This window comes from Schistocerca cancellata, chromosome 5 (genome assembly GCF_023864275.1).
Source record: "Schistocerca cancellata isolate TAMUIC-IGC-003103 chromosome 5, iqSchCanc2.1, whole genome shotgun sequence".
In the NCBI taxonomy this organism is placed as follows: domain Eukaryota; kingdom Metazoa; phylum Arthropoda; class Insecta; order Orthoptera; family Acrididae; genus Schistocerca; species Schistocerca cancellata.
In genome coordinates, this window is record NC_064630.1 from 100,458,920 (window position 1) to 100,481,931 (window position 23,012).

At 44.5% G+C, this 23,012-nt stretch overlaps 1 protein-coding gene and 1 long non-coding RNA gene across 2 annotated transcripts in view; one reads left to right on the forward strand and one right to left on the reverse strand.

Moving 5' to 3' along the window:
• Positions 1–23,012, reverse strand: part of LOC126187341 (uncharacterized) — a 654,391-nt gene that overhangs the window by 550,455 nt on the left and 80,924 nt on the right. The window contains exon 2 of the long non-coding RNA XR_007537713.1: positions 19,984–22,709. This is a non-coding gene — a long non-coding RNA (uncharacterized LOC126187341). The remainder of the gene's footprint in view (positions 1–19,983; positions 22,710–23,012) is intronic.
• Positions 469–22,979, forward strand: LOC126187335 (endoglucanase E-4-like). The gene is made up of 8 exons (XM_049928358.1): positions 469–613; positions 2,390–2,551; positions 6,184–6,462; positions 9,541–9,718; positions 13,346–13,505; positions 15,643–15,807; positions 18,838–18,977; positions 22,720–22,979. The coding sequence occupies exons 1-8, from the start codon at positions 562–564 to the stop codon at positions 22,931–22,933; spliced, it is 1,350 nt and encodes a 449-aa protein (XP_049784315.1). The 5' UTR covers positions 469–561; the 3' UTR covers positions 22,934–22,979.

A 23,012-nucleotide genomic window follows, 5' to 3' on the forward strand; every position in this document is an offset into this window, starting at 1 on the left:
TGATACATTGTGGAAATTTGTAAGTAAGCAAAGGTTGCTAAACTTATTAAACGTCTTTAATGTTTATTTCCTCTTTCTTCTCTTCCGGGTGTGATAATCAGAGGCAGTTTTGTTGGTTATTTTCGTTAATACTCAACAAAAATTACTCAGTTTTCTGGTACAAAAACTGGAAATTTTAGAGACTAGCCACCTCTTGCATAAATATCTGTGGACGCCCGTGGCCATGCTTGGGCCACGTGAAAAGCTTCGAGATGCTGTTGGCACAAGTAACTTAGCTCTGTTATCGTGCAGTTCCCATGGTACGGCCTGAATGCCGGGTAATTACGTTTCCCACTCGAAAAGCTACGACACACCCAGACGAGCCCTCTAATCAGCTGCTCTTTCTCCTGCCACCTTGTTTACTCGTGCTGCTCCTTTATCGCGGAAAACTCTCAATAGAGGCAAGTGCGATTCGTATCTTGGCCACCATCGTCGCAAATAACACTTGTGTAATCAACCGCAAAAATAACTCGTTTCGCGCCTATATAAGCCGGAGGCGTATCCGAACGCCAGCTGTGCACGATGGCGCGGTACGGCGTGTTCTTTTTATTCGGCCTCTTGGCCTCGAGCCAAGGTAGGTGCATTTCTAGGAACTGTGAGCTCTGCTGTCTATTACTGAGGCTCGGCTGTCGCCTCCTTTGCAGTATGGGTTCTCATCTCTATTTTCCTCTGAGCAATTTGAAGAAGACAGCCTGAGAGTGCTTGTGGGCCAGAACTTATACATCTACCATAAACATCGTTTGTAGACAATGACTTCAATTACTTTTAAACCCAGAATTCAGCTCAGTCAATGGATTATGTTGAAATTCACGCATTGAGATTGGCTACCATTACTTCGAGAGTTGCTGTTTTTTTTAAGCTGTTCCTGTACAGCGAGAGTTATCTGCATCAATAAAAATAAGTATTTATTTCCAGCCATAACGTGGCAACACATTGTGGGATATTGTTTCCGCTACTTGATCAATTTCAGACGACGTCTTGTTAATCCAACCCTTATGAGTTACCCAAGACCAGCATCTCTTGTTATCGTTTGCGACCTCTCGCTTTGCATGTTAGTATATCCTGTGAAAGTCCCTTCAGCTAGGTACAGCTAATACAACCTACATCCACGTGAACCTGCTGCTGAAGTCATGCTTTGGTCTCCCTCTACAATTTTTACCAACCACTCTTTCCTCCATAGCCCGAGTCACTATTCGTTTATCAGGATCTGTCCTATCAACCGATTTTTTCTTTTAATGGTGCCATACAATTATTGCTCTCCTGATCCACTGACTACCTCTTAATTATTATTCGAACTGATTTTCAACTTTCTTATGCATAACCACATTACAAAAGTTTCTGTTCGTTTCTTATCGTCTACGAGTCATTTCCATACAAATGTACGCCCGAGACAAAGACTTTTTTCGAACTGTTACGGGAATCGGTGAAATGCTGCGAGTAATGAGGATAATGGACAAGGGGCACTACATCAACAGTGGGTGGATAGTCTGTGTTTGGGTCTGACGGGAATCGTGCTACGGTAGTACGTGCAGTTGCGATGACCACTGTGTCCTTAAGACGTTGTAGTCAGCGATTCCGCCTACTAAGCAGGAGACCCGGGGTCGAATCCCAGTCTGGCACAAATTTTCAACCTTCACCATTGGTTTATATCAATGCCCAGTCGAAGCAAATGTCTGTAATTCCTTTGTGTCTTCCTAGAACTTTAATTTAAATTAGATGTAAAATATTTCTCTTTTTCACTTGCTATTGCCAGACTGCATTTTATGTCCTCTTTCAGCCACCATCAGCTATTTTGCCGTTTAAATGACATATCTCGCCAGTAATGTTGTGTATCTTATTTCCTAATCTGTTTCCTACGTAGCACCTGTTTTAACTCCTCTCCATTACCGTGCATTTAACTTTGACTTCCTCTACAAGTTTTGCCATTTAGTACAATGGATGTTTTATTTCTTAATACATTTCTGATTTTCCTATCCCTTTTGCTAGCCATTCTCCATACATTCCTCCCCTCGTCGTCGATTCTGTTGAGAACTCTTCGCTTCTTGTCAGTCCACTTCGTTTTTCGCATTGTACTACAAAACCGAATCTCAAACGTTTCCATTATCCACCAAGGTTTTATCCTGACTGTGTACGTGAAACGGAAAGTGATGACGCTGCCAAGCAAGGTTTTTCTGATTAGAATCAGATATTACTTAATTTGAAAATTAGAACCCGTATTTGGAATGTTTTTCTCCGTGAAACAATGTAACATGGTGTATGCAATTTGTCTGCTTGGAGTTTACCTGCGATCTCCAGCATCAGTCTCAGTGGACAGTTGACTAACGGAGACGCTTTTTTTCCGGTGTTGCAGCCTATGACTACAAGGACGCGCTGCAGAAGTCGCTGCTGTTCTACCAGGCGCAGCGGTCCGGCAAGCTGTCGGGCATGGACAGCTCCCTCTACTGGAGGGGAGACTCTGCGCTCAACGACAAGGGCCAGAACGGAGAGGACCTCACTGGAGGATACTACGATGGTACGTACAGAGAGATTGCTGAACACACGCACACGTCAGATTACCGTAGCCCCCAAAGCTGAGAACAGCCTTAAATCTTAATCGTTATTTTGACTTTGTAGGACAGTTTTACAGCCTTTCTTTTGATAAAGTAGGGGAGACAGAGATTCTCCTGCGTAGCGGACTTTATGATTCGCAATACAGCTCAGTATTTTCAAACCAATAGACTATGGAGCAAGAGCGCACTCAGTACAGTGCTAGGAGGAGGGGACATATGACCTCACGTTAGAGGGAGAGAGGGTCCGTTCCCTTCCCATGCCCCTAGGTGGGGTAAGCCAGTTTCCCGCTGGTCAGCCAGAATCAGAAATTTAGAAAGTGGGATACAGAAATGGTAATGTCGTGCATCATTACAAGAAGTAAAGTGAACATTACACAAGCAGCATATCAACCTCGTTTGATTAAAACACAGATATTAACAAACTGAGAAGTCAGAGGTCAGTAGATTATCCCATTTTGTACGACGCCCGAACGTTCTGGTTAGCTGTTGCGTACTTCTCGGTGTAGAGCAAGTTAGCCGACTTTGAACTTGAGATGATAATCCGTGCGAGACCCATGGGGCATAGCATATAGAAGATAACACGAGAATTTGTATCTCTGAGTCCAACAGTGCCTTGGACGAATCTTCACTATCGAAGCGACGAAGTTCCCACACGCCAGACAGGACGATCGCAAGTGTTTGACGAACAAACGTCACTTGCCTCTGCAGAGCCATTCTACTGGCGCAGATTTGAATGTGGGATGTCAGGAACCCATTTCTACTACGGCTGTAACGAGACAAATACAAGGGTACGCTTCAGTACTAACAACGGACTACTGTCACAGTCCCTTCCCACGACTTCAACAACGGACTAGTGTCACAGTCCCTTCCCACGACTTTTGACGACACAGTGTAAGCTTGAAATGTTCGGTCCTAACGGGACGGCATACAGCTTCCACAAGCTTGCTGTGACACCAATACCATACCATACCATCAGATAAGAGGTTAGCAGCTCATGGTCTATGGGAGCAGTTCGTTTCGATTCAAAAAATCCAGGGCACCAGGATAATGCGACTACCTGGCAGATGTATACGGAAGGAAAGCATATTCAAGCTGTCTTATGATACGCTAGCCAAATCGAGGGAATCTGGTGGGCTTGAAGTTTTCCACACTAGCAGAGAAGCAACAGAGTTGTTCCTCAAGAGAATAACAACACTGCTAGAAGTCCAGGCAATATCAAGACAAAGCTTTTTCAAACCGTGCGCCCAGCAAAATTAACTACAAGTTAAAACATACGAGGTGTGGCTAGAAAAAAACCGGACTAGTACTGGTGAAACAATAAAACGAATGCAATAAGGCTGAAAGTCGCGTGGCCTGTCACGTGACTCTCGCTCCGCCTACTGCTCGAGTTTCATCTGCCTCCTGCACTCAGTCTGCCCGTGGCGTCTGTTTTAAGTAGTTGACGTTTTGTCTGTGCGTCGGAAAATGTTGAGTGTACAGAAAGAACAGCGTGTTAACATCAAATTTTGTTTCAAACTAGGAAAATCTGCAAGTGAAACGTTTGTAATGTTACAACAAGTGTACGGCGATGATTGTTTATCGCGAACACAAGTGTTTGAGTGGTTTAAACGATTTAAAGATGGCCGCGAAGACACCAGTGATGACACTCGCACTGGCAGACCATTGTCAGCAAAAACTGATGCAAACATTGAAAAACTCGGTAAACTTGTTCGACAAGATCGCCGTTTAACAATCAGAGCAGTGTCTGAGTTAACAGGAGTTGACAAGGAAAGTGTTAGGCAGATTCTTCATGAAAGTTTCAACATGAACAAAGTGTGTTCAGAAATGGTTCCAAAGTGTCTCACAACTGAACAGAAGGAACGCCGAAGAATGATTTGTTCTGACATCCTGGAAAACATTGAAAGTGATCCCACCTTCTTACAAAATGTTATTACTTGCGATGAATCGTGGTTTTTTACTTACGATCCCGAAACTTAACGCCAATCGATGCATTGGAAAACTTCTGGTTCTCCACGACAAAAAAAAAAAAGCACGAATGTCAAAATCGAAACTCAAGGCAATGATGATTGTTTTTTTTGACATCAAAGGGATTGTGCACATTGATTAGGTACCAGAGGGACAAACAGTGAATCAGCATTACTACATTAGCGTCCTGGCTACCCTACGTGAGCGAGTACGGAGAAAACGGAACGATTTGTGGAGAAAAAAATCATGAATCCTTCACCTAGACAATGCCCCAGCGTTGTCAGTGAAGACGTTTTTGGCAAAACACAACATTCCCATCTTAGATCATCCACCCTACTCACCTGATTTGGCCCCCTGTGACTTTGTTCTTTTCCCTAAAGTCAAGTCAGCTTTGAAAGGAACTAGATTTGAGACTGTTGAAGCAGTAAAAGAAAAAGCGACGGAAGTAATGTATGGACTTACCGAAAATGATCTGCAGCATTGCTATGAACACTGGAAAATTCGTATGGAGCGGTGTAGAGACCGAGGAGGAGAGTACATTGAAGGAGATAACATGAAATTGTAAATAAATGTTTTTTCCAGCATCAGTCCGGTTTTTTTCTAGCCGCACCTCGTAGTAGAGAATTCTACCTCCAGCCAGCTACATAGATGCTAGTCTTCTAAAGAGGATGCACCTCACAACAAGAGATTTCCTGTGTGAATGGAAGAAGGACGAAAAACTTAACAATGTATAGCAACTGGCCACCGACCAGGAGACTGCGCGGACGAACATACCATTAAAATACTTAATATCTGACGTTACAACCACGTGACACACAGTCGTTAACACTGCAACTAACGAAAAGCTCCATAGAAACGGACTTAGTAGCACTCATGTGGGTTACTTGATTCTCTTCTTCAGCGTTTCACTTGCTGTGATCATTTATGCAACTGGAGATGGATCAGGAATAGACTCGCCCTGCTAACAAGGAGCTCCGAAACCAACTACGCGACAAACATCCTACTTCGGCCCGCATCCAAACTGCATCCCACCACAAAAAATAACACTGTACTGTGGTTACTGGGAGATTATGCCAGTTACATAATTAACGTAAGAGGATGTGATAACTTTACCAACTTCATTAGCCACGTGGAAATGATCTAGGAAAACCAAAAGGATTCGTAACACAAAAAGATTATTTGGCAACTTGCTTGAAATATCATTTGACAGTCTCAGAATAGGAGAATCTATTAGGTGACTGAAGTAAGACAGAGAAGAGAACAACAAACTTAACAAGAACAAATTTAAGTTTGACAACGTATAATTTTACCGCTCAAGAAGTTTTTTATTGTTATATTTTTTTATTTAAATTATTTAAGACACGCATTTTATTGAGATATTTCTTGCGCATAATAACCATTTGTCAATAAAGTTATATGTTTGAAAAGAAAAAGCGTCGTTTACCTACCTAAGTACTAATCGACATTCCCTCCACGTTGGCAGCATGTTAATGGACTAATGATGGTTAAGTAACTGAAACCGATTGCCCGTGAATAAAATTAACAAGTGTGAGTCTAGGCTTTTACTTATATTGTACCTGAGCGGGACTTGAGGACGTGCTAAACAATGAGGCCGTTTACTTTTGCGCAGCTGGCGACCACGTCAAGTTCGGCTTCCCTATGGCGTTCGCCATGACGACGCTGGCTTGGGGTATCCTGGACTGGGGCGACGGCTACACGAGCGCCGGCGTTATGGACGAGGCACGCAACTGCATCCGCTGGGGCATGGACTACCTCATCAAGGCGCACATCTCCGACAACGAGCTCTACGTCCAGGTGGGCGACGGCACAGCCGACCACAACTACTGGGGTCGCCCCGAGGACATGACTATGGACAGGCCCTCGTACAAGATCACCACCAGTGCACCAGGTACGTATAGGCCGTCCTCTCTAATCCAACGCCCAACAGCTGCACGCTAAAGTTCCTTTTCTTTTCATTCCTCTTTGAAATGATTTCTAGCGTTACAGTCTTCTAGCGTAGTTTCATGAGACGTCAGTCATCCATAAACGACCGGCCATATCGCAATAAGTGATCCAACAAGCTTTCCTGTGGAATAGCTTCCTAGCACGCACCTTTTTCAATCCTGAGAATTCCACCTACTGCAACCGTAAATTCTTGTACAAATTCATGAATGCATTTTTAGTGATGGGAGCAACCGGATGACAACAGTCACTTCAGTCGTTTGTTGGAAGCAGTCCACCCTTTGTGTTGTAATTTTACTTATCAGTTGAATTGCTCCTTTTTTCATTCAAGTGAAACCAGTCTATGGGAGCAGCCGAATGAAAACAGTCGACGCAATCCGGGTCATTCAGTTAGCAACTGAAATGCTCGATCATTTTGCCATTTTCAAATCATTCTTGTTGGCTAACTCCGTTATCGTCCAACACAGCGGCTCCATATTAGCCTTTTTTCGTAATTTTGGGGAAAAAAATTCTGGGCGAACTTTTGGGGAAACAGAAACCTTGGGGAAATTTCTGGAGAAGAAAATTTCGGTACGGGGTAAAATTGGGGAAGTATTTCATCTACCTAGCTCCACTATTAATGCTGTCTCTGATGTTTTACCTCAAACAATACGTACTTAGGTTTCGAGGTATTAACTGGATGTCACTCTTTCTTCAATTCAATCGATATAGATTTCCTTGTGTGAGACACGTTAGGCTCTCCGCTGTGATAGCGCTCCGTGAGGCGTCTGTATTGTGTACGTGACTAATTTCGACCATTTGGGATGTCTAACGACTTTCGCGGTCGTATCGAATTCATTGTTTTGGATGGAATGTTTATTTGACGGGTTTTACATTATAATGAATTTCCTATGGGAATATGCGTTTCAAATATTTTCAATCTCTCAAAAACGCGTCGCTATTGTGTGATGATTTGTTGTAATGAAATCTAAGACAGTGACAGATCAACGGTTAAGAACCTTAAGAAGGTGTAAGTAAAAAATATAGGTACGGATTGTGTGTTCACAGTAGCGCAGTGAATAGAGGTGACGAGTTGTAAAGTGAGAGTAGGTCGTGCGTAAATGGGAAATCAATAGAACAATGGGAAAAGCATGAAGAAAGCAAATGTGGCGTCCCTAGAGCAGGTTTCTTTTTCATTTTTCTGGCTAGGCTATTGTTTTTATTTACAAATTAAAAATTATAGTTTATGTAGCACTTTTTATTATATTTACAGCAATTTTGCGACCCTGAATACATACTCGTAACTCCAACTATTCCAGTTGCTAACACTGATAAAAATGTTAGTTTAAAGGCATACACTACCGGCCATTAAAATTGCTACATCAAGAAGAAATGCAGATGATAAACGGGTATTCATTGGACAAATATTTTATACTAGAACTGACATGTGATTTGGGTGCATAGATCCTGAGAAATCAGTACCCGGAACAACCACCTCTGGCCGTAATAACGGCCTTGAGACGCCTGGGCATTAACAGAGCTTGGATGGCGTGTACAGGTACAGCTGCCCATACAGGTTCAACACGTAGGCACAGTTCATCAAGAGTACTGACTGGGTATTGTGACGAGCCAGTTGCTCGCCCACCATTGACCAGACGTTTTCAATTGGTGAGAGATCTGGAGAAAGTCCTGGCGAGGGCAGCAGTCGAAAATTTTCTGTCTCGAGAAAGGCCCGTACACGACCTGGAACATGCGGTCGTGCATTATCCTGCTGAAATGTAGGTTCTCGCAGGGATCGAATGAAGCGTAGAGCCACGGGTCGTAACCCATCTGAAATATAACGTCCACTGTTTAAAGAGCCGTCAATGCGAACAAGAGGTGACCGAGACGTGTAACCAATGGCACCCCTTACCATCACGCCGGGTGACACGCCAGTATGGCGATGACGAATACACGCTTCCAATGTGCGATCACTGCGATGTCGCCAAACACGAATGCGACCATCATTATGCTGTAAACAGAACCTGGATTCATCCGAAAAATTGGCGTTTTGCCATTCGTGCACCCAGGTTCGTCGTTGAGTACACCATTGCAGGTGCTCCTGTCTGTGATGCAGTGTCAAGGATAACCGCAGCCATGGTCTCCGAGCCATAGTCCATGCTGCTGCAAAAGTCGTCGAACTGTTGGTGCAGATGGTTGTTGTCTTGCAAACGTCCCCATCTGTTGACTCAGGCTGCACGATCCGTTACAGCCATGCGGAAAAGATGCCTGTCATCTCGACTGCTAGTGATACGAGGCCGTTGGGATCCAGCACGGCGTTCCGTATTACATTTCTGAACCCACCGATTCCATATTCTACTAACAGTCATTGGATCTCGACCAACGCGAGCAGCAATGTCGCGATACGATAAACCGCAATCGCGATAGGCTACAATCCGACCTTTATCAAAGCCGTAAACGTGATGGTACGCCTTTCTCCTCCTTACACGAGGCATCACAACAACGTTTCACCAGGAAACGCCGGTCAACTGCTGTTTGTATATGAGAAATCGGTTGGAAACTTTCCTCATGTCAGCACGTTGTAGTTGTCGCCACCGGCGCCAACCTTGTGTGAATGCTCTGAAAAGCTAATCATTTGCATATCACAGCATTTTCTTCCTGTCAGTTAAATTTCGCGTCTGTAGCTCGTAGTCTTCGTGGTGTAGCAGTTTTAATGGCCAGTAGTATATTATTCAGTTTCTTTACAGTAAAATAAGGTGTGGGCACCGGAAGTCTTAAAGTGATCTGCACAGCTAATACTGATTATTTATTGACTGTAACATCAGAAGGTCGAGAGATGTATTACTGTCATTTAGATTATGCTCATTTCGGAACCGATGTCTCGTGTTCGATCCATTCAGAAGCACATACACACTGTCTATTGCTTACCCGGTTGCAATTAAAAAGTGTTTATTTACAACTTATCATATGGATGTTCAAACTATTTTGTCTACTGTGCAAAGCTCTCGCCGACCCACTGGCGTCACGGCTGCCTCGCTTCCTGCAGGTTCTGACGTAGCCGCTGAGACAGCCGCCGCCTTCGCTGCCGCCTCGCTGGTCTTCAAGGGGGTGGACGACAACTACGCCAACACACTGCTGTCGCACGCCAAGGCGCTCTTCGACTTCGCAGACAACTACCGTGGCGTTTACTCGAACAGCGTTCCCGCCGCCGCCAGTTTCTATGGGTAGGCTCCGCACTGTGCACGTTGCGCTCATTTAACGCACTTTACCAGATACTACGTATCTGCAAGGAAATTCGTTCGATAAAGCGCAAGCGACGTTGCCTCTTGTCCGCAACCTGCTTCCGAAGCTAAGGTCTCAAAACTGCAGTGAGGTGAGAGCCGCCAGTTAGGAAGGAAGATAATCGGCGGTACATGGGGCCATCACTTGTGAAATTTAAGAGCATTTCGTGACCGAATATGTATGCCCAATCTGTACAGTTCTGTCCTCGCTTGTCGACACTGAGTGATACCTGCAGTCTTATTATTGGCTGTGTGCAACCTACTCCACCTGCCAACACATGTTATCTGGTAGCTATCGATCTCCCAGATATACATCGTGAGGTCACTGCGAGCATGGAAAGGGTGCACCTTGTCACCAAACCTAGCTATCTATTACATGAGTGTTCACCAATCGTACAGAGATCGAGGTCCAGGAAAAGTTTCACGAAAAGCAGCACCATCTTGCGAACGACTCGATCCAAAGCAAGAATGAAAATGTGGAAAGCAGAAGTTTTAGAAGATCCTCATCGTCCCTGACCATCTGAAAACTCCCCTCCTGGTCCTAATACTGACAATAGTTCTTCTCGCGAACCGTTCGTGACTTGGATAGGAAAGACAGGAAGTGGCAGTGGTACACAAAGTAACCTCCGCCACACCTCATAAGGTGGCTTGCGGAGCATAGCTGCAGACAGAGACTAGGAAAGTGGACTGCGTGGCGTGCTCTCAATCGCTTACTCTCTGCTGTTGGAATTGCCGCTACGGAGAGGGGCAACCATGGACTACCCACACCGCTGCTGACCCTAGATGATCTTGAATTTGCCTATTTCTGGTCATCCATCGAGCACCTACTCTGCTGCCGGCTCCAGATGAAATTGAGTTGCCCATTTCTGGTCATCCATGGTGTAATCTCACATGCACTTATTTATAGAAATATCTACTTTAAGTTACTTGCCTTCTGTAATTTATTTTTTGTGTTTCTTTGTGCCCCCCATTACAAAATATCCCTTGACTGAGTTTGGGACCGAATCTGAGTGAACTGCAGTCATTTCCAAATAAGAAATATCGCTCAGGTCTGGTGGATATAAGGCTCAAGAAACTTGGCTGACAAAATTGTTATAAGCCGGCCGGAGTGGCCGAGTGGTTCTAAGCACTTCAGTCTGGAACCGCGCGACTGCTACGGTCGCAGGTTCTAATCCTGCCTCGGGCATGGATGTGTGTGATGTCCTTAGGTTAGTTAGGTTTAAGTAGTTCTAAGTTCTAGGGGGCTGATGACCTCAGATGTTAAGTCCCATAGTGCTCAGAGCCATCTGAACCATTTGAAAGGTGTTATAAACTAACTATACTAGGGAGTCCCCCGTACAACACTGCACTGTAAATTTACCCTTTATCTAAATAATCAGCTCGTTTGGAGTAAAATGATGGGCTCCTTGATGGCGTGAGTTGGAATTCATCAAAATTGGTGGTATGTTAGCAATATATAGATATTATATACCGACGTACCCTTTTGGTACTGGGAAATCAGTCTTCTGACTGGTTGGATGTGGCACACCACAATTTCCTCTCTTGTAATAATTAATTCACATTAAAGTGGCATTTACCGCCAATATCCTAAAATATTTGCTGTGTATATTCTAATCTCTGCCTCCCACTATATATTTGCTCTCTGTGACTCCCTCCAAAACCATGGAAGTTAATTTATGATATCTTAAAATATGATCTGTCATCCTGTCTCTTCTTATACTTAGGGCTAGAATTTTCCAAATATTCTCTTCCCCGCCGATTCTGAAGAGTGGGTCCTCATTTCTTTCCTTATAAGTTCACTTACATGTGAGTTAGAACTTACGTATGATTAAGCTAAACACACACTCTTTTCTCTACCGGCTGTCCACAACGCTGCAGAAAATCAGAATGTCCAGACGGGGGTCTGAAGTCCACTCTTCCTGAATATGAGCATTTATCCCTAATAGGTTAATAACTGTACCAAGATGAAACCTGCTGTGTCAGGTCGATCTTATCGGTATATCAACTAAATCCTCTCTATTGATGACACCCACAGTAACGTTATATGTTCAGGCACACCTCCAAAGCACTCTGTCTTGTCAGAAGGGGCTAGTTGGTGGGCGATGAAAGGACGCAAAAAACTCTCGTCTCGTAACCCTATAACACGCTATTTATTGTAAGTCAAGATGAGTCATCAGTTTTGTCCTAAAGCAAGTACCACACGTGCCCTGATGACCTATACCAAAATGCAAAACCAATAAACCTAAAGACAGCTATCGAGAATCTAGTGACGACCTGTGTGCACTATCAAAATGAGCGCGGAATACAGGGTTAAAGATCAACCCGTCCAAAACTCATGCTGTACTGGTTGGGCATTCTAGGCTCATTATCCTGAAATATCGGTAATCCCTGCCCCCCTTAACAGTAAATGGGACAAATATCAACTTCTCTCCTTCAGAAAGAGTCTAGGAGTAATAACAGATAAAAATCTAAATTGTACTCCGCACGTAGCTGCAATATGCAAGAAGGCATCAGCTTCTCTCCGTGCCCTACAAAAATAAAGGAAGATCTTCCCTCTCGACCTCAAAAAGAAACTTCTACAAGCACGTATGCTTCCAGTTATTGGTTACGGCAATGTTATCCTGCAAGAACTTTCTCAGGAAATCTCACGGTGCCTGGAACTGGTTACGAATGCCTGGGTTCGGTATACCTATGACGTTCGACTCAGTGATCATATTTCACCGTCATATGCACCGCTATCCTGGCTGCGTGCAGACAAGCGCAGGGATTTCCATGCCCTCTGTCTTCTCTACTGTCCTATCAACGTATACTGTCCCGCGTCTCACTCCTCAACCTTAACACTCTTGTCTGAACAACAGGGCAGAAACACCTGTTCCCATCGGAGCAAAATCCTTTCTGTCCAACGTTCAGCCACTTTCTCGAGGTGCTTCTCATTAGCAGGGACCCGACTCTGGAATAACCTCCCGCAATACATTTGGGAACTAAATAATATCTCCAGCTTTAGAAGACAATTAATGACATATCCGCTTAAGTATCAATAATGATTACCATTGTGCCCGTTCGCACTCGTTACCCTTGTACATCCTTCTTTCCAAACAGACCTTCCGCATTTCCTAGTATTCTTAACTGAAGCTGTCTCTCTAAATTTCCTTTGCCAATAACTTGCTATATCAGAAACATCTATTTTGTACACTATAAAGTCTTTTTATATCTGTCACTATCTTTATTGTTATTATTGCCATTATTATTATTATTATTACTGTTATCACTATTAGTGGCAGCAGCAGCTGTAGTACAAGTACTCACACTATACGTCTCTGTTGCTCGTCGTCTCATAGCTGCAAAACGAAAGCATGTCCACATTTTCAAAGGCGATACTGTGAAATTTCGAACTAAAACGCACGCTTCTACATTTTACTGAAGCGTAACTAACATGGGTAATGCGTCTTTCAGCTTGTGAGGGATCTATGTTCACCTTTTCGCCATGATGACTTCCATATGGTACCCAGAGCACATGCTTCATGCCAGCACGACACTGGATAATATGCTGAACCATTTCTCTTTTTCCAGCTCCAATGGATACGCCGACGAGCTGCCCTGGGGAGCGGTGTGGCTGTACCGCGCCACGGCCTCCGAGAGCTACCTCAACCGTGCCATCGAGCTCTACAATGAAGGAGGTCTCCAGTACAGGAGCGGCTACGGCTGGGACGAGAAGTCCAGTGGAGCGACGGTAAGGATCTCGCCTATGATACTGTTGGTGTTTACCTTGCTAGAAGCGAGTCTACTGCAGCCGACAGCGACTAATCATGTCGACATTGGAAACACGTGTACAGTGACTTGCAGTACCTTCTCAGTGGGCTCCAATGAATCGATGCGTCACATATCTCGCACGAAACTATGAAACTTCTTCCATCCCTAGCAAGAGAATGCTTCAGTTCGCCCATCTAAGACTATGACAGGAATCTCGAGCGGAAATGTCATCATAATTTGCTAGAAAGGTCTGTCTAGTTGATGTCCGTAGCAGATTGAAGTCCGTCACAAAAGTCATAACTGAAGCCGTAAAGTACGTCTAATCTCTTTCTCAACAAAACTCCAATAAAACTCCCTTTGTGGTTCCGACAGGGCAACTTCCCTTTCAGTTGTACCAACCTAAATATTTTTTATAAAATACCTTTTGGTCAGGTGACACGCAAAAACAACAGCAGAAAAGTGTTAATCCTGATCTTCAAGTATTTCTAACATTGGTAGCCGACTTGATAAGTTTTGTTTGTAACAGTTAAAATTAATACTGCTGTTCAAGACAAGGACTGTAGGAATTCTTGCTTTTAAAACAACTGATTCGTAAAAACGACGGTCATCTATTTGGACTGTCTGCTCACAATTGTCTTGACTCTCCAACTGTCTTTTCATCTGTCAACTGGCAACTGTGATGTGTTCTCCACCTGGGCATATTGTTCCTTCTTTAGAGTCTCTGACAATATTTACTTCAAAAAAAAATGGCTCTGAGCACTATGGGACTTGACTGCTGAGGTCATCAGTCCCCTAGAACTTAGCACTACTTAAACATAACTAACCTAAGGACATCACACACATCCATGCCCGAAGCAGGATTCGAACCTGCGACCGTAGCGGTTGCGCAGTTCCAGACTTAGCGCCTAGAACCGCTCGACCATCCCGGACGGCAATATTTACTTACGCTGCACTTTACCACTCTCAGTTATTCATGTAATACTTATTGCGCTTCCTTTATGTCATTAGTAATGAACATTACAGTGAGAAAACAACAGATACTGGATACGCGCTAACAACAAAATCCATGCTAAATGTCCAATGCACGCCCTGCTCAGTGCACACGCTACAGACGAATGACGACTTTGACTGGTGTGTCATACTGATACACTGCCTCTTGCTATTGTGCACTGCCCCACCACTCTAGATTTTGCACGTGCAGGTAAAACGAGTCCTTTTGTAAACCGCCAAGCACATTGTGCGTAGTGAGTATCTGTCTCTCTTTGCGGATTGCCCACTGTGCAGAGCAGGGATCGAATCCTACTCATCCTGAATAAAAATGAGCAGAATCGCTCACTCTCTTCCTTGACGGTGCCTTCTTCACTATCTTGGGAATCCCCTTCAGCACGTCTTCCTGATTTCAGATAGAATGATCATCAATTCAACGTCATGTTAAAATGTAATTTTCCTGTTTTCCTACTGTGTGACGTCCATAGAGCGAAATACGGTCTATAATATACCACTGCTACAGGTATGCTCCAGTTATAAAACCTTAAGACTGAAAAATGCAGGCTAGAACTTAATATTGTCGCAACATTGTGGTCGTTACAGACGGAGCAGTGCTCTGTAAGATAAAACTTGCCTGGAGAAGAGTATAGGCTCTATTTTTTTATTATTTACATACAGTTATTTTTAGACTCCTGTTACAAAGCTAAGGTTCAGCGAAATTTCCTCATACTTATCTCAGTTTTGCTTATATTGTGGACCAAAATTGCGGAAATGATGAGGTTAATTGCTGTCACTGAATAGGGCAAAACGAAAAATACCGAAGTCCAGACGAACAGACAGGGGTCTCAATGACCTCTCCTGCGGAAATTGTATCCAATGTCTTAATCACTTCGATACGTCATTCGGTAAAGAAGAAAGTCTGTCTACAGATGATGCATTTATGGACAGGAGCGAAAATGAGCAATTTAAATTTTTTTTAAAAAAGAATGAAATGCTGTACACGTGATGCTCGAGTAACAAATTGCTGCATCATGCAAGTGTAAAACATTTTGCACTAATTTAAGAAAAACTGGTGTCATTTATGCTTTGTTCGTAGGGCTTCTTTTTAAGTGTAACTATTTTCTGTACAGGTTATGATTGCGCGGTTCACGAGTGACCAGACGTACAAGACGACTGTGCAGAACTACTGCGACAATCTGATGAACAACCAGCAGAGGACACCCAAGGGTCTCATCTTCCTGGGAGAGTGGGGTTCCCTGAGGAACATGGCCGGCGCTATGTTCATCTGCATGATGGTAAGTACCGCAGAACCAGAGACTTCAGTCTTGTGAATCATGTGTTCTCAGGTTGGGAAGACATAAACTGAAACAATGTCACACTGGACCCACAAACGCCATGGTGGCTTGGTCCACAGGAACCAGTTTCATGTTTTTATAGCAACAAAAAGACGCCACTGTCCCTGCTGCATCTCTCTTGAACGTAGTCGTCCCGGAAGGCTTCCTGAGATCCTAGAGGAACACAACGGTGCGCATCATTCGCATAATGGTAGAACACTGATTCATCTGATCACATAACACGTTTCAAGTCCTTCACAGCCATGTGTTGTTATTTTCGCCCAGTGTAATCGGAAAATTTCGTGGACGTAAATGGGGAAGAGTTTCTTGTGTGAATATCCATGTGATCTTTTTGCAGAATACAAAATAGGACAAGAAGGACAACTGCAGGCTCCCTATGGCAATTTATGTTTCTCAAGGCAAGAAATTTTTAAATACAACTGCTGAGAACCGCCGGAGGTCTCGGTCAGTCAGGATCGTCATTCTGACACGATGTTGATATTAATTTGTCACAGACCTGGCCTAAACACTATGACTACATATGAAATTCAACACTTTCTTCTATGAGTGTCATGATGCACGGTTGTAATTAGTCACCCCAGTTGTCCATTCCCTCACGCCAGTATTGTTTGTAAGTAACACACAGTTGTCTACACTCCGCACTTGGTTCCCAACAGCTCCGCTCCCTTCCGCGACGCATACTTACGCCTCAAACTGCGAGGTTATGAACTTTTTGTTAGCGATGTTAAGTTTGCTAGAGCTTTTAAAATAGTGCCAATATAGACTGATAAGCCGGAACATTACGACCATCTCCTTAATAGCGTTTTCGTCCATCTCGGGAAACAACACAGCAACAATTCTGAATAGCAAGGGCTCTACAAGTCCTTGGTAGGTTTCCGGAGGTGTCTGGCACGACGTGACTACGCACAGGTCATACAGTTCTAGTATATTGCAGGAAGGTGGTTTGTGGGCGCGGAGTTGGCCTCCGGTAGCGTCCAAGATGTGCTTCATCGGTTTCAGAACAGACGAATTTTCTGACAAAGATAGCAACGTGGCTTCACTACATGTGATCCCCAAACCAATTTCAACGACTCTGACCTTGTGACATGGGCACTTATCCTGCTGGAAGATGACATAAAAGTCGGGGAAGACATCAAGAACGAAGGGATGGTCCGCAATAATGTTCACGTAGTCCACGGCTGTCATTGTGGCTGTGTCCGTGACAAGTTGCTTATTTCGAGCAGCCGTACATCTGGATGACGGTACATCCAGTCACGATTATCGAGCTGTTGTAACAATACATGCCATTCAGACGACCAAGCGACACGTTTCCAGAGATCCAAGATCGAATTTTGGCGATACTCCACCCACTACAATCGTAAATGACGATGTCATTGGATCAGCACACTTAGGCGTCGTCTGTTGCGGAGTTCCAAGTTCAACAACGAGGACGTGTGTTCCGAAAGAATTTTTCCTGCACTAACATTATGCTTCGCTATAGTTCGCCGCTGTCCTGCTCTACAGAGCAGGCTAGCTGCCGAGATCCACTTCTGTGGTGAGGCGTGAACGTCCAACACCTTGTCGTCTGCTCGTTGATTCCACGGTCCTCAGCCATCTTCCATAGATGCTCACGACAGAAACAAGTGAACAGCTGAGTTCAAGTCATTTATATCTGTGGGTTTCCCCACTCGCAACACGTAATGTCCGCAGAATGACTGCTCACCGTCTCTGTTCCGCTTATATATACGGTTCAGTCACATTCATGTGGCCACCTTCAAAAGCGTGAACAACCGCCTTCTGCAGTTCGCACGTGAAGGCAGACAGTCAGTGAGGTTGTGAAATGTATCCTACATGAATTTGGAAACAAACAGACTCTAGTGCCATGGTCAGCTGCCCTATGTTTCTCGGTTGGCGATCCATGGCGCGTACAATACGATCAAGATGGCCCCACTGACTGTCAACTGGGTTTAAATCCGGGGACTTTTGGACCAGGAGATTACGGTAAACTCCAAACCACTCATGTACATTGCGAATTGTGGGACACGTTGCATTGTCGTGCTGTTATTTGCGATCATATCGAGAACAAAAGAAACTGCATATACGGGTGGACATGGTCCCAAAAGATAGATACAGTCTTGCGTTGATCCATTAGGCCCCCAGAATGACGAGATCACCTAGGGAATAGCACAGAAACTTTCTCCAGACAATAACATTCCCATCCTTCGACGTGGACCTTTCCGACGATTGTTCAAAGACCGTACTCATCAACGGTCATCTGTCTCACAGAGCATAAAAAGTGACTCATCTGGAAATTCCACCTGTCGCCACTCAGCAGATGTCCAACTGAGGTACTGGCATGAAGATTCCAACCTTCATCGACGAAGAACAACAGTTAATATGGGTGTATAAACCAGGTGTCTGTAGCGGTGGCCCATACGAAGCAATGTTCGGTGAACAGTTGTTGGAGAGACAGTGCTAGTAGCTTCTTGGTTCACCTGGGCGGTCAGTTGTTCAACAGCTGCACATCTGTTAGCCCATAAACATCCCCACAGCCGTACCTCTGTCATCGGTGACCTATGCTGCCGGTTCCGAACGCAAACAGCTTACAAACTTATCCGTTTCGGAAACGCTGCCCTTTGGGCGAAAGTCAATGATCACGCCCTTTTTGACAGCAGATAACACCACGACGACGACTGCACTCTTTTCGACACACCTCTGACACGCTTTATATACCATCCACTGCGAGTGTTGCCACATGCCGTCTGTGGTTATAGCACGTTGACCTAGGACAGAAGTAGTGGTCAAATTAATGTGACTGGACTGTGTACTTTCCTTAAAGCGTCACTTACCTCAGTGTCACCAGGCGGCAATCATTCTCTTGGTGGAAACTAGTCATAATCTTTTGCTCATCCGTCTATTGAGGAGTGTGTACTGAGAGCAGTGTAATAGCGGTACGTAGAGCGCATGGTGAGATTTGTTCCTCTGCTGCAGGCGTCCGACCGTGGAATCAACCCATCAGCGTACCGCAGTATGGTGAAGGAGCAGATGGGCTACGCCCTGGGAGATACCGGCTTCAGCTACGTGTGCGGCATCGACAGCAACTACCCACGCAGCCCGCATCACCGCTCTAGGTAAGTCGACCATCAGTTTTCTGTGTCAACGGCTGAGAAAGAAACTCAGTTATAAACACTCTTTAGAACAAGGAACGTCTGTAGAAGTATACAGGACTTCTTACATCTACACATCTGCTTACATCTTCGCACTGTTAGCCACCGTAAGGTTTTCTCCCTTTCTATACCGCCAGCAGATGATTCATAGAAGAAGTGATTGGTGCTCAGTACGAAACCAGACCTCTCAAATGGTCAGTAAGCAAATGTATGGGCCAGATTTAGTCACCAAATGTCCGTATGTGCATCTTTGTTTAATAGACAAAGTCTTTCTTGTAGCTTCACCGCTATGATTACGTGAACATTTCTGCTAAGCTCACCGAGCGGGGTGGCGCAGTGGTTAGACACTGGACTCGCATTCGGGAGGACGACGGTTCAATCCCGCGTCCGGCCATCCTGGTTTAGGTTTTCCGTGATTTCCCTAAATCACTCCAGGCAAATGCCGGGATGGTTCCTCTGAAAGGGCACGGCCGACTTCCTTCCCAATCCTTCCCTAATCCGATGAGACCGATGACCACGCTGTCTGGTCTCCTTCCCCAAACCAACCAACAACAACCAACTCTGCTAAGCTCATACATTAGCTACGCAAATCCATGACGATTCCCACAGCCCTTCTGTTAGTTCAACTTGGTAAAGGACCGACAGCTCCGAACGGCACACAAGAATTAGCCAGAAGAGAGTTTTGAAAGTGAATTACGCTAACTTCACGATTCCTTGTACGAATTCGTCATCTACATTCCTCACGTCTACACTTACGTGCTCGTCCACCTTCACCGAGCGAGGTTGCGCAGTGGTTAGCACACTGGACTCGCATTCGGGAGGACGACAGTTAAATCCCGCGTCAGGCCATCCTGATTTAGGTTTCCCATGATTTCCCTAAATCGCTCCAGGCAAATGCCGGGATGGTTCCTTTGAAAGGGCACAGCCGACTTCCTTACCCGTCTTTCCCTAATCCGATGAGACCGATGACCTCGCAGTTTGGTCTCTTCCCCAAAACAACCCAACCAACCCAACATCTTCCCCCTTCAATCATTCCAGGAGGGTAAACGTAGATACATGATGGTTGTTGTTCTACTGCGTGAATAATTATGACATAATCAAACTATATCCGCTGTTTTGGCTTATTTACGCCCATAATACTGCTTCGTTTTCGTTGGAATTAGCAGGAAGTTTTTGTTCAAGACGCTGATGATCTGAAGCTCTTCCAGTTCCTCAAAGAGCGAGCCATGTTATGCACAAAATAATTTATACACGTGGTGTACACTCACAGTCCTGTTACACTGACACCGTTTTCTGTTCTGGCAGTGTATTTCCGTGGAAAACGAAATGCTGAGTGATGTAAAGTAAGAAATTATTGTCCAGCCGCTGAACTGGTCTGATATTCCAGAGGCACGGAATGTTTACTAAGCGGCAATGACAAACTGTGTCGAACGCTTCTCATTTGTAACGGATACAAATAAAGTTTTGCTCTTTTACAGTTTCTCAATTGCGTGAACGCAAAGAGCAAGTATGATTTCATGCAGTCGACGCTCGCGAAATACTTGTTAACTGTTTCAGGGGAGTAACATTTCGCTGCACTCGTGCGTACACAGATAGGAATGTCGAAAATAAATGACGACTGCATTCGCTGAACATAATGGCTTGGCTGTTTCCTGAAACTTTACGTTCCCACACAGTTCTTCTTCAAAAGGGATGGGGGGAGGGGGGGGGGGGGTTCGGAGTTGACAAACTTGCAATCCACGGTATAAACCTACAGCCCTATACACTACCATTCTCACTTTTGTTTCAGTGTTACAGATAGTCGATTTGCTGCATGGTCGTAGCCGAATAGTTTCGAATTAACTGAATATGTCCGAAAACAGGAGAAACCTACAGCCATAAGCTGCTCTTTTCTACTGTTAATGTAACTAACGTACAGCCAGATTAATCAAAGAAAACCAGACCACAGGCTATTATCTCAGACTGCCGGCACTGGAGTCTCAAAATATGGGGGCTACTATCCTTACACATTTCGTTCTACCTCATGCTGGTACAATTAAAGGCTCACTCAATTTTACAGAAGGAATAGGCATCGTTTTTCTCTTGCTTGAACCCAGTTGAACATATCTGGGACTCATTTGGCTGATTCAGTGCAATTCCGGAGCTGTACGTTCTTCTTTATCAGAAATGGCTAAAAGTACAAGCGGAACTTGTCAATAATAGTAACGATAATTTCGTGTGGTTCAAAGCCCTGTTGTAAGTCTTTCAGCTGGACGCCACTTCGGCGACTTCCGTATCCCTAACCAGCCCTAGTAGCCCTACTGGGGAAAGAGGACCTACAGTTTAACGTGGAATGCGAACCTCGAGACATTTCTGGTGAATCTTCACGTCACTGAGAGGTGAAAGTTAGGTTAAAGGCAGAGTGAAAAATTCCCATTGTTCAACTAGGATCTTCTCATTTACCAGTCACTAGTTTCACTACGAGACCATCACTTTCGACAACTTGTCGATAATCTATTAAATCAGTGCGATGTAGATATGATGCACTGTTAGAAGTGATCACATCTACTATGATGAGACAATAAAAATGATCGGTTTCATTGCTGGCCAAATAGTTCACTTATGTCGTGAACATTATGGACAACAATTGAAGTGCACGTACATTAGTATATTGAAATACAATATACTGTATCTGTTACTTCCAGGTATATTCAAATGGTCCCGTACTAAGAGTGTCACATAATGAGTTGTCAGATGCGTTGTACACGCCCTATTTTACCTGCAGGTACCAACTGGCAGAACGGTGAGAAGGGCTAAAGAGTAAAATCTCTCTAAGAAGTGGGCAATGCTTGTCTTTTAACTGCTGAGGAATACAATCAAGAGGTTATATCTTGCATAATCGTCTCTGAGTATCGGTAACAGTGATCGTAGCAGATGAACGTTGCTGGCTGGTATGTGAAACACGAACTGCTGACAAATCCCAACTTGACCCATGAGTTCAGCTTTTCACTTAGTACTGTACACGACACTCTCCCATACACATCCGTTGTGGAAATTTTGTTGAGAAAGAGTGCGCCGCCTGCTGATTTAACTCCACTTGGAAAAAATTAGAACCTCTTGATCGTTGTGCACGCAGCATACATTGAACAACAAGCTACTTTTATCTTCTGAGGGGGAGGGGGAGTTGACCAAATACCTGAAGGAACAGAGATTCTACTTTAACGAGAATCTAATGCGTGTAGTTAGCTATTAGTCCAAAGAGATGCAATGCAACGGCTGAATCAGTATCTAAAACAATTGTCATTTGTTCTTCAGTTTTAGTTGCATATTTTTGATCACATGACATGTCTCGATCTCTCTGGATCATCTTCAGATCTAAGTAGTTGCGTCAGCAACCCGTCTTGTGAGCGTCAGGAACTCATATCAGATTACGTGTACCTGAAGATGATCCACAGAGATCGAAACATGTCATGTAATTAAAAGTATGCAACTGAGATTGAAGAAATCTACAGTTGTTTTAAATACCAATACACTCGCTAATTTCTCGACACAAATATGTCGACTATAGCGAATCAGTACCATCAGTGATTTCTGCTTTAAAGAAAGAAAGCCAGGAGCTGTGAGACAACTGCATTGTCCGCATATAATACATTGTTTTCAATTTCTTCTCTTTTTACTGGCTATAGTGACTAGAATGAGTTTACCCACTGGAGTAACCTGTCTGCAGCTCGTGCCCCGACCCGCCGGCCACGTGCGACTGGAACACGTTCAACGGCGCCCAGGCGAACGCGCACGTGCTGAACGGCGCACTGGTGGGTGGTCCCGGCGCCAACGACGACTACGTCGACACCCGCCAGGACGCCCAGAAGAACGAGGTCGCACTCGACTACAATGCACCCTTCCAGGGTCTCCTGGCCGCCCTCATCAAGTACAACCTGTGAGAACCAAGTCTGCTCTTCCTACAATAAAAGTCTGCTAACGTACAAACGTGTCGTGCTGTTCTCATTTCCTCACACCCCA

Coding starts and splice junctions, on each gene's coding strand:
- LOC126187335 (XM_049928358.1), top strand. CDS start 562: ATGGCGCGGTACGGCGTGTTCTTTTTATTCGGCCTCTTGGCCTCGAGC. Junction 9,719..13,345: donor GCCGCCGCCAGTTTCTATGG/GTAGGCTCCGCA, acceptor CTCTTTTTCCAG/CTCCAATGGATACGCCGACG. Junction 13,506..15,642: donor AGAAGTCCAGTGGAGCGACG/GTAAGGATCTCG, acceptor TTTTCTGTACAG/GTTATGATTGCGCGGTTCAC.